This window comes from Carassius auratus, chromosome 35 (genome assembly GCF_003368295.1).
Source record: "Carassius auratus strain Wakin chromosome 35, ASM336829v1, whole genome shotgun sequence".
In the NCBI taxonomy this organism is placed as follows: Eukaryota; Metazoa; Chordata; class Actinopteri; order Cypriniformes; family Cyprinidae; genus Carassius; species Carassius auratus.
Genome location: NC_039277.1, coordinates 8560268 through 8573093, shown reverse-complemented (window position 1 = coordinate 8573093; position 12826 = coordinate 8560268). Strand labels below are relative to the sequence as shown.

At 36.2% G+C, this 12826-nt stretch overlaps 1 protein-coding gene across 1 annotated transcript in view; it reads right to left on the bottom strand.

The window, feature by feature from the left end:
* Positions 1–12826, bottom strand: part of si:ch211-127i16.2 (probable flavin-containing monoamine oxidase A) — a 31860-nt gene that overhangs the window by 6958 nt on the left and 12076 nt on the right. The window contains exons 8-10 of the mRNA XM_026219681.1: positions 7445–7545; positions 6031–6189; positions 2497–2583 (exon numbers count right to left, since the gene is read on the bottom strand). Of these exons, the coding sequence (XP_026075466.1) occupies positions 2497–2583; positions 6031–6189; positions 7445–7545 (347 nt within the window). The remainder of the gene's footprint in view (positions 1–2496; positions 2584–6030; positions 6190–7444; positions 7546–12826) is intronic.

The following is a 12826-nucleotide window of genomic DNA, read 5'->3' as shown; positions in this document are numbered from 1 at the left end:
GGGTAACGCGGCGGAGTAACCCAGTACCTTTGTGATTCTTCATAGACATAAACAGAGAGAAGTAGTTCCAGCTACGATGTTCTTCCGCAAGACGCAAGCAGTTCTGTTTATTAACCACTAGAGCGTCAAAAATTCCCTACCGCAGCTTTAATTAAATGAATAAGAATAAGAGAATAAGAAAGAATAAGAGCGCAATAATTGTCATATGTAGAATTTTAAAACTACAAGTGTATGTTATTATAGCAGATAACAGTAATGGGGTGATCAAAATATAATGAACTAATGTAACTGTGCTCTTGTGTTTATTTACTTTAATTTTTAGTTTAGTGGATTGGACTTCTGTTGTAAAAAGCTTTTAGATTGTAATGTTGCAATGTTAGAATGTAATGCGAATTTAGCCCTTTTTTTTTTTGCACATAATAGATAGTATAGCCTACTTTTACTATATTGGTTTTCATTGCCTTTAATATAAACATAGTTTTATCGGACAACATTGGGCAGGCTGTATAATAAATAAAAATAAATCCTAATAGAATATACTGATAAATATACTGTATATCGCATTTCAGCCAAAAAATACAGATATATAATTTTTGGCCACATCGCCCAGCCCTTCTCTAAGGGCAGAAATCATTTTCTTCAGCTCCTCCAGACTATATGGATGTAACACCATGGATATTTTTGAGTTGAAGCACCTCTGCTTTTCACAATGCACCATAAGCCTCTTCTTCACTCTGGGTAATTCTCTACTTGAAAAGGTACAGGTAGTGTATTTCCTTTCTCAGTTGCAGCTCATTGAAACTGGCCTTGCCATCAGTAGTCCCATCATCCTCTCCCGCTCTCTCTATCCACAGGCCACAGAGTTGCTTAAGGCTATTCCCCCTTTTCACTTACAGTGCTAAAGTGGCCTGACATCCCTTTCACACCAAGGTGGTAAAATGTTAACTTACTGTTGAAGCTGATTGCTGTCAAACCAATGTGCCCGTTTGTCAATCTAAATTACACCTTCTGTATGGTCTATGGTTCCATTTTACTGCTCAGGGAGAAATAAATTCCCATTTCTTTTATGAAATGTGCATTTCAGGCACAGTGAATGACTGGTTCTCAGCTTTGGTCAATGGGGAATAGCGGTGGACGCAGAGATTTCCATTTCAGTTGAAGCCCGTGGTGAGTGTTACACGGAGGCTTGTCAGAGTCATACAGGAGACTGGACAGAGGTGATGAACTCTAGCAGGTCTTAATAGGTTTCATGCCTGATTCTAGACAATGTGGGTTATTTTCATATGCTGACTCAGTCAGTGGGAACAGGAACCGCAAACTGAGAGTTTTGACATTTGGACCTATTCAAGACTAAAAGATGCTTTCACTGCCACTCTTTCGTCCATACATTTTCCAAACCACTTGTACAGGCCGGCATGTATCAATAACTGGTAGAACAGAGTTCAAATAAAATGACATCACACTGGTTCGGGTGTAAATTAAACAAATAAACTGCACCCCCCGGAGGAAATCAAAATGAAGGAATGAGGGAGTCTAAAATACCTACGCTTAGCAGAAGCAAGTTTTACAAACTGCATATGAATCGTTTCTGCAGCTCTGTCTGAATGACATTTGTAATATCATTTCCAAAAATGGAAACCACCCATTAATTGGTCCATGCTGTTGACTGCCTGAGGTTCAGTTCATAAACCCATAAAATACTTGTTTTGCCATCTAAATGAAATTGTATTCCATGGATACATTTGCAATAGAGTTGGGATAATATGTTGTTGAATTGAGTTTATTCAAATAAAAATCTGCTGAACCCCATCTTTAAAAAGTCAGGTTAATCCTACCTTAGCAGCTGCTGTCGTCTGCCATTTTTTTGTAGTTTTTACGGCATAATTTAACAATGTATTTAAACAAAAGCAAAATTTTGAATTATTTGCAATGTTACAACTCAATCCATAACTCTTAAGAATACTATCTGATTAATGTTAACCAATTTATGAGCACATCTGACTGAAAATCACATTGTTTATTGTGTCCAGCTAATTTCTATGGGTTGTTCTGTAGTCTGAGTTATCTTAGTTAACAAAAATGACCAAAGTGGATGGGGTTAGCTAAGAACCAATTAATATTTATTAAAGCAGCATATTTTTCTTGAAATGAATAATGCTGTAAAAAAATAAAATACCCATGATTTCTCCAGAATCAAACATTAATATAAGTTAGTCAGCCAGCTGCAGAGAAAAACCTCCAAAGACGCAGTGGTGTCCTTAAAATGACCTAAAATTAAAAAGTTAGTGTCTGCCTGAGTCTACTGTTGTGTTTAACAACGCAAGCCACCATAAAATATTTTTCTGCATAATTTTCAGATTTCCCCCAGCACTGTTTTCCCGTACACTCCAGGTGCTCCTGGCTGCTACTAAATAAAGCTGAAGCAAAGGGATTCGCAAAGCAATGACTATACTTTCTGTGACTCACTGCACGAATTGGCTGTTATTCGCCACATACCTTTTCTTCGTAGTGAATGTAGGTGGACGCCTCCGGACCAAGGTACTTCACCAGGCTGGAGATCACAGCATCTCTTCTCTCCTCCATCTAAAATGAGCACAAAAACCTTTGTTTATCATCATATCACAAAAAGTATAATTATGCGCAACAACACCCTTAGCCACCACCCAACATAAACATTCAATAATATGATGTCAAAACTGTTCCATTTATATATTTCAGCACAATTAACTGTAATGCAATTAACTGTTAATACACTGGTTATTTGTTTAATGACATATGAGGGACCCCTGATGGCCTTATGTTGCATCATTCACCTTTAATTGTCTATTGTGACGCTTGCAAACTCACACTGTGCCGCGAATCGGTCCGTTTTAAACAAAAAGATGGAAGACAGACGTTTTCTCATGCTGAGAGATGTATTTGTCTGGGAAATATCCTTTATGGTGTAAAACAAATGACAGCAGATGAGAACAGTTCCTATTTTCTGTTTTTCTTTGAGCTCCATAAGATGGGGCATGTCGTTTGCTGTTTACTGTTGCTGTCAGGAACTATTATTTAGTTAAGAAAAGTAACATCAATCTATACATTTTTGGTTTTAATATTTTATTGTGTGGTAAGTTTTCTTAAAGCAATCAGTATTAAAATTGTGCTGTGTTGTGAATGAGTCACGGCTGAAGGGCGTTTTTAATCACGACGCGAAGTGGGCCTTTTATACCTTATTGCCTCCATAAAGACGTACTTATGTCTTACTTAAAAGGGTCAAAAAAGAACCCTTTGTTTTTAAGAAAAAATAAGTACATTAGTAAATTTAGAAATACAAATTTAAACTATAGTACATTTTCAATTAATTGCAAATAACGTCTCCAAAAACATTACTTATGCTCTTCTAAAGTATATATAATAAGTATTATTTTTCAACTTATGTTAATCTGTAGTTCTCTTTCACAAGGGTGAGATCCGGGCTGGGTCTGGTTCTCCAACCTCCATCGATCTGAATAACTCAATTTCCTTTTTGGTCTCTGTTCTCCATGAGTTATGGGTAGAAAGTGGCCGGGCTGCGCACCCTTGCCATTACTATGCCAGCGAGTGACAGATGTTAAGGGAATGTATAAAACCCTGCATCTGCATGTTGCGCACACTTCTACTTGAACCGAGTGTCCAGGGCAATAACTCATCCTACAGTTATGGCTTCGCACCAGGTATGGGGCTGGGCGGCAGAGGAACCATCTGCGGGGGGGTTTATAAAAGTGCTCCATAAGGAGTTGGGAGGGCTAGCCACCATCTCTAATGCCTAGCCATAAAACAAACCGCACAAAATTACACTTCATGTCCACACTTCAAACCTTGCCAGCTCATTCATGTGAAGGTAATGTCAAGTAACAGCAGAAAGCACAGGGCTCGGGTGTATTGCGCTGTCAGTCTGAATTCATAACACAAATGCTTTGCAGAGTACATGACTCTTCATTTTACGGATATGGTGATAAATGGGTATTTCAACATAAAATACTGCCAAATGCAAATTAGTAATGTTGTATTAGCAAATGAGAATCAGACTGGCTTGTGCATCTGATTCAGTATGAATGAAGCAACCATAAACTCCCTCTTGTCTATAATGCATGACTGCAGTTTTATCATAAGAAGCGAGATGGAAATGTGTTTATCAGACCAGTTTATCTCAAAGAGGGAGTTCTGGTCTCGTTTGGTTTTCATGGATTTTAGCTATAGGCGAGCTTTTTTCTGCATGCAAGATGTGTGGCCATCTTTGTTTGATTGAGCGTCTAGTGACAGATAAATCAATAGTCTGCCACATTATCAGTCAGGAAAAGAGTCTTTGAAGACTCAGAGCTGGAAATATTTGTTATCCCAAGATAACACTTTCAGTTTAATGCCGTACCAAAGACATTTCTAATCCCTAGTCTGATATTGCTTGTTTACAGACAATCTGGTTGCCGAAAGACTATCTTAGACTACCATACAAGTATTATTTATACTATTACAGACTTCATATTTTGAATTAGCTTTTGTATTTTCAGTTTCCATTTAGTTTTAGTAACTCTGTTACATGCTTTTGTCGTTAGCTTTTGTTTAATTATTTATATATATAGCGTCAATAGCTTTATTTTTATTTCAGTTGTAGTCATTTTAGTTAGGGGTGTGCATGGATAGTGATATAGTCAAATATTCAATGTGCAATAATTATTCGAAAAATAAAAACACTATTCGAATTTCACTAAAATGTTGCTTTGCTGGCCATAAATATAGAGAATCACGCAAACTAAAACTAAAACTAACTATGCACTGGGTGGCACTGTAAAAAATACATTTGTAACTGAAAAACTGGTTGACCAATAAAGTGTTGCTAGTTTAGCTACAATAAGTGGTCAAAGTACGTTAATCCCTAGATGCTGTAATTGGGATCAAAAGACCTTTAAAATGTACAGTAGTTGTGCAGTCTGACAAAAAAAGTGGTAATATTACATCATTTTTTGGGGAAATAATATTATTATTAATTGCCTAACCTCTCATTTATTATAATGCATGTTTTTGAAGGCTCTTAAGAGCATGAAATGAACTTTGAAATGGGAATGCTAACAGTTGTCTCCACATATTATAGACCACATCAAGTAAGGCTAGATGAAGAAAACCAGAACATGTGCTTTCAAAACACAACAAGGATACACTTCAATCTTTATTTTTTTAAGTTTAACGGCAGATTTTTGCTCCTTTCCTTAACAAAATAAATATCTTATTAGTAATAGTAGTAGTATCTTAATAGTAATGATTTCTTAGTTTCTTTCTTTGATGATACACACCTTCGGCACTGTTTGTAGAGCAGGCTGCAATATTAATAATATTAAATTTTTTGGTCTCTTAGAAGTTCACATTTCACTGAAGCTTGTGTTGACAGATGCAGATGTAAATGTGTGTTCATTATCAAATAACTGTAACAACCAAATTTTTATATAGGGAAATGTTATTATTCAGACTGTACAAGTTTTATTTAAAATTAACAATTGTTCTTCAATAGTAGCATACGTTTAGATCATGATAACCAGTTAAAACCACACATATAGCACCTCAATGCCATGGTAAAAATTTATCTATATGCTTTGTAGCTTCTTCTATGAAAAACAGTACTCTACATACATTTAGTATAAATGTCTTGTTATCGTTTTATTTAGAAAAATTATATCACAATAATTAACATTATCATTTTATTGGCCAGCGCTTCACTGTTATGCTTTTCAAAGGTGTTTTTGAGCAACTAAATGTCTATATATATATATATATATATATATATATATATATATATATATATATATATATATATATATATATATATATTCACCTCTTGACTCATTGTCTCAGTATTCCCTGAAAAGTGTGAAACTGAGAATAGACCTGACATATTAAACTTCCTTCTCTCTATCTCGCACTCCCTCTTTCCATTTCTCACTCCAGTACGGCTTGCTATGTTATTAAAATACATCACTCTCTTTCCAAAACTCATTCTCTCTATCTGTCTCTCACCTCTTTGTCGCACCAGTCACGGGCCTGTACTCCAGTGATGAACCCCACCAGCGCAGGACTGCCTCTGGGGCTGGTGGCATCAAATGTGACGCTTAAAGGACAGTCCTCAGAGGGACGCACCACGATTTCCCCCGAGAAACCTCTCTGCTTCCAAAAGGCCTGTGAAGTCAGATCAAAAAACAGCCTTGAAAATGAAAAGCATTCTTTCTTTATTAAAAGAGAGCAGCACTATGCTGAAACTGACATTATCATTATAAATGTCAACTGTTTTTCCATAAATGTGAATATTAAATTGAAGCTCAATGATCAGTTCTATACAATATCTGCATAATTATTATCAATCAAACGTCATGCCCTTTCAAACCAAGGGGCAACATGACTCCTTCAGATAGTGATTTATGTTAAACAGGTTTGGCATTATATGAGGGTTAATAAATGATGACAGAATATTACTTTTTTTGGTGAACTATCCCTTTAAGTTGAACTGTTCTATTAGACTAAAATATCAAACACTCTAACGCATATAAATGACTAATTTGTTGTTAAAAAGCATTTTGTTTTTCCAGAAAAAAAATTTGTGCATGCTGTTTCTCCCATAAAGCCTATTAAATGAAATAACTAAATAAGTGATGTATTACAAAGTTCAAAATTCATAAATGTGTAAATATATGCAGTTAAAGATAATAATAAAAGATTAAAACACATTTTAAAAGATTACAACACATAAAAGATATTAAAGCGCATAAAAGATACTCACGTGAAACATTTACGATTATTTGTTACTCTGAAATAAAACTTACTCTAGAGTTACTTGGTTATTACATTTAAATTAAACAAAATGTGTGCATTTAGCAGACACTTTTATCCAAAGTGACTTACAGTGCATTCAGGCTATCAATTTTTACCTATCATGTGTTCCCGGGGGAATCGAACCCCAATGCTCTACCAATTGAGGAACAATTAAAAAATATAACACAAACATTTTACATTAATGCAACTGTAATATTTAGATGCAACTCTAGGGAGTGATTTTTGTGTCTGTTTTAGTTCAAATTTAAAAAAAGAAATAGCCTGAACTTATTATTACTTTCAACATGTTATGCACAAGTTGTAAGTGAATGAAACCCATTATCTTATATAATATATTCGAAAACATCTTTCACAGCTAACAAACAAATCTTAGCCTCTACTTAAGGTCTCCAGTCAGTGCAGAGCCAATATATTAACTTATAGTGAGGGCTTATAAGGAATATGCTAGACAGAGCACTAGGAGGCAGCTCTCCATGCCTCTGCTCGTTTTAACTTCATTATAGAGTTTAATGCAATAGAGATGTAGGGGAAGTGTGGGGGAACTGTGCTGGGAAAGCCGCTAAGCTGGCTTTTGGTAATGGGATGGGTTATGCGTGTTACTCACAGTGGGGTAAGTGACGATAAACTTTGTCATGTGGCCAATGGGCAGGCACTGGGTGAGGTGCTGACGCTCCACTGGCAGGGCAGGCTCGTAACGGATCTGGGCTGAAAGAGAGGGCATAGTCGGCGTGCCACTGATTTAAATAAGAGCCATTTAATGCTAGAAAAGAACAGTGGAACGATACTGACATTCAATGGGAAAGACAGTTCTGTTGTTACATTTGCTAGACCCCATTTCTCTAAACTTGGGTCACTTTTTCAAAAGAGAACATTTGGGAACACTGTGTAATGTTATCTGTTGTCAGTGTTTTTAAGGCATTGTTTTATGAGTGATAAGGTGTGTTTGTTTGTTAACAACTTTTGCTAGTAATATGAAATAATGACGTGATTTGTGACTAATGTACTGTTATGGTACATTGGGTGCATTATTTTTACAGACTTTTCTTAGAGTGTACATTTTAGTATGACCTCAGAATCAAGAACATGCATACAACACCTTAAAATTATGCTTATATAGGCAGCTCACTAGGTTTTAGAACAGAGCGAATGTCTCACTGACACTCACTTGATAGGGGATTATGGGATACTTTATTGCTGTTAGAGGACAGGACTGAAAAGAAATGCATGTTTTAAAGAGAAATTGAAAACAGCAAATGGATTAAAAGATATGGAAGGGGAAAATAGTGAGAAGAGGAACGCAGACATGAAGAATATGGTATAGAATAACTCATAGGTCTCAGATCATCCTTTGGTATTGATTCAGGTGGCTATACCTTCTAATCAAGCAGCACTTTGGCAAATTGGATGTAATACCCCAATGACTAGCTCTCCATGAAATTGCCAATATATTAAAGAATCCTTCGATTTAACACTACTACTTTGTTTTCCTAAAAGCCGTAATTAAGGGTTAGCCCATTTTGCGAGTGTAAGTGTAGGGTATCCAATAACTTTATGTGCAGCCCTCAGGGCCATCTCTACACAAACAGTGCCAGAAGGGACACTGACCTCATTTTTGACGAGACAGCCTTCTGGCGACAAGCCAACATGTCAGCTAGCCTTTTGGAGAGCGAGGCACACAAATAAATTGTTGTTTGCTGCCCAGTTGATCACTTGAAATTAAAATGCTTAAACTATAACAGTAAAAACCTTATGGAAATAATATACTTTAAAAGAACATACTTAAGGACGAACTGAACTGAGTGTTTTTGGAGACGAATATAATGGAAATGAAAATGTATTATAATTTAAATTTAAATTTAAAGCAATTCGTTCTTAAAACGTGCTTTTTTAGTTTCACTTAAGTATGGCTTATGTATACCTATATATGTAATTACTTTAATTGTCTTTGAAAATTTTCGGTCACATATTTAAAAATATATATTACATTTTTAATTACATGAACTTTAAATGTAATATTGAATGGCACACTACAGTTGAAATTCTAATAGCGCTTAGCGTTTTTGTACGTTAGTAAACACATCAAAATAACTGGACTTTTGCATGACAAAGAATTAAGTGTACTTAAGTTGGTTAAGAAATACTTTATTCAACAATTTCTTCTCTTCCATTCTTCTTTTCCATGCTATATATATATATATATATATATATATATATATATATATATATATATATATATATATTAGAAATATTTGTGAAACATAATGCAATCAAAATATATTTTTCTGATTGCCATCGCTTAACAAAATTACACACGTAGCGCTTCTCTGCATCGCTTGTCCTGTTTGATTTTTCAGTGTCTGGACAGAGACGTTAATTAACGTTAATTAATTAATAGCTGATTAAAGTCTTGAAGTACTTCAATACCCACAATTTTCAAGAAAAATCCACCAATCAGAGAACTTGAGTGTATGAACATGCACAATAAGCTGATCAAATAAAACATGTAACACATGAAACATGAGTTGTTGTTTTTTTTTTTTTCCAGTCTTGATGCCAAAATGTAAATGGACGACTAGTTCATTCCCTCAATATGTTATGATGTATACAGTTATACACTTCTCCATTTTCCTGTTTTGAAATTATTTTTACAGTCAAATGTTTTAATGTTGTTATTCATTTGGGAACTGGCCAGTAATTTTTCTAGCTTTACACTGTTCATTGAAGAATGTTTTATTGGGGGGAAAAATATTTCTTAGGACCAATGGCTAGTCACTGTTATACCAGCTGAATGTGTGTTATGATACATCAGATAAAGTCCCAAGAACAGCCTGATATGAATGTGATTATCTAAAAAGCCGGATATGCAAAACAATTACAAAATACCAGGGTTATTATAACAAAAGGGACATACAATTGCACTTGGATACTGTTGGGAAGCAAACTGTCACTAAGTCCATCTGTAAAAATATTTATCAAATCACCCAACATCTCATTCAAGTGGATCTGGAACTACGCAGAAAGGCATTTTAACTGAAGCTAATGTTAATTAACGTCTCTGTCCAGACACGGAAAAATCAAACAGGACAAGCGATGCAGAGAAGCGCTACGTGTGTAATTTTGTTAAGCGATGGCAATCAGAAAAATATATTTTGATTGCATTATGTTTCACAAATATTTCTAATTGAACAAGAGGCCCTGATTATCACATTTCCATTAGGTTGACTCTCTCCCAATGCACTTTCAAACATGTTAATGAATAAAACAAACCACACAACCCACTGTATCGTTTCCCAACCATGATTCACAGAATATAAGCAATGGTTTACATGTGACCGACAGTCCCATGTCAATCCACATGAATCTGTCTCTCTGAAGGGCTGAGATGGCAGATGGGGGAAACAGATCTAATTTATCTGCAGTAACTGAGGCGTGGAGTTGCTCTCATTGATTGAGAGCGATCGCCCTGCGTTTGGCAGTTCATCATAAATGTGTGCTTGTAAGCGACAGCGGCTGTCTGTGCTTGCTTAAATTTGCTAGACGTTAGGAAACAGCGATGCCGCAACACCACCTCTCTGGCAGCCAAACGGAAAGACAGAAGGGTGAATTCAGTTATGCAGCTTTTGAACAAATTAGACATTTGTGTATGTTTTATATCAATTGTGGCAGCAGTTATTCATCTAATAACAATCGAATGATGGAGTGAGTGTTAAACAGGCGTGTACTGTGTCCAAAAGCGCAGTTTCACCATTTCAAAGAGCCATTCAATGAGTGATGCTGTAGAGGCCAGTGAAGTACACCAGATTGTTGTAATCTGCTGTGTCCTCCACAACTGAATATTCAATAACAGCGGAAACTGTGCCGTGCAAATTGCATTCAGCACATATTATTAGAAAATGTTTAGTGAACTGGGTGTCAGAATATCACAACAATGCAAATAAGCAACGCTACACACAAGCAATGTGGCTGCAGATCATGCTTTGGTGAATCCCCTGGTTATTTTACAGTCCCTATTTTAGTTCCACTTACGCTTCTGTCAGTCTGTCTCTCGCTTTCGTGCCCTCAGGTATTTTATTTATTTATTTTTTGTATGTGTTGTCTCTATTCTCCCTCACTCGTTGTCATTTCTGTCACCTCTGTTACTCAGCGGTGAGTGGTGGAACAGACATTTCTAACATAACCTCAGGCTAATGGACCACAGGTGCTCTCAGCATTTCTGTAGGATTCGCCCACCCGCCTGGAGCCTTGGGGAAAACTGTACTTAAAAAGAAGTGTGTTTCACTATACTTTTGAATAACTAAACTAATTCTAATATAAATGAATACACATACATTTTACATACTTTTTTTATATATAAAATGTAACAGTTCAAACATATTTTATAACTGTGTAGATATGAAAACAGTCCAAAATACTAATGATCCTTCTCTTCACTGTACTGTAATTTTGTCTAATCAAATGCGCCTTACAATGACAATGCTCCTCCCACAATACTAATTATTTCACACAACAATATTTAGGCCTAAATTTTTGATTTATTTATTTGAATTGTTTATTGAATTTCAATCCAATTTAGTTATAGTTTTACCAAACAAATCAATAGATGCATGCTTATTGTGATGCATATTTGTCACCCATACATAAATTAAATGGGTATAATTGTTGTTATAGTACTAATAATCAGAATAAAAAGCACAATGTTTTAAATACATGGTTTATAAAATTTTCCATTATGTTTGGATCTCATACATTTGAACTAACTGAATACATGTAGTTCAAATACAAATACAGTTTTTGAATCCTTCTGAATTTTTTGAATTGTCTTGTCCATTGGTCTCCATTGTCCATTGCAAACTTCCAGTTTGAATAAGAAATGTCCAAACAGGAAAGAAACTGCATCTATCAATAAATGTCAAAGCATTTTTAAACTTTGATATTTCCATGTGAAAACTGCTTTTCACATTCTTTTTTCCTTTTTTTAGTCGTAAATTTCATAAAATGCCATTTTCAGCTGAAAATTCAGAGGCCAAAATCTGCAGCATTATTTGTTGCCGTTCACACACCCACCCTGCCTTAATTCATCTGTAAATGGCAAAGTGACACTAACAATTTGCTAATTAAAGGTTTGGGCATAAAGCCTGTGCTTTTGAATGCATTCCCAAAGTGCTGGGAACTGGAAACATCCCGGCTCTCTTAAACAAAAAAATCAGCGTAAACTTCTTTGTAAACCCCTTTAAAAATAGGTCACGGATGTCAGACGGATGCAAATGCTTCCCTGCTTTCTTACAGTATAAACAAAGCAAACTCTGAGTGACGCGTCTGTGAGGTTTCTTGCCACTGCTGTAGTCCACTGTCACTGGAGATGCTCTCTCATCAAAGTGGAGGCGATGGGAGGCCGGGCCAGGAACCGTTTTCTCTGTCAGTCAGCTCAAATTGCATGCAGCTGCAGTACCAGCTTAGTCAGGTACAGCGTTTTGGAGGAAGACTTGGGAGTTAAATATAGCAACCAACCAGCTGCACCCGGTTTATGCTTCGGCATGCCACAAACCCACCGAAGGAATGCGTCCAAACTCGGTTGAGCATCCGAACGCCAAACAAAATACCAAGACAAAAAGCACATGCATCTCACAACCTGACTAATCGTAGGCATATTGTAGGCTTGGTGCAGCAAAGCATGAATACTTCATGGGTTTATAGAGCTACACACGCACCCACACACAGCAGTTCCAGCAAACACACACACGTTCGTTTCTCATGGTTGCCCACGCGCACACACCCACACTTCATATTCTGTCCTCTCCCCAACTGACAGAGAACTCCAGGATAGCAGTGCAAGGTTTTAACACACGTATTTAAAGCGATCGCTAGAAGACGTCCATCTCGCTGACTTTCCTCGTGACACGCATTCCCTGTGACTTCTGAAGTAAACAAATTTAGAGGGAAGAGTGGATAGAGTGTATAATTCACAATGAGTCGTTTTGGAGAAATG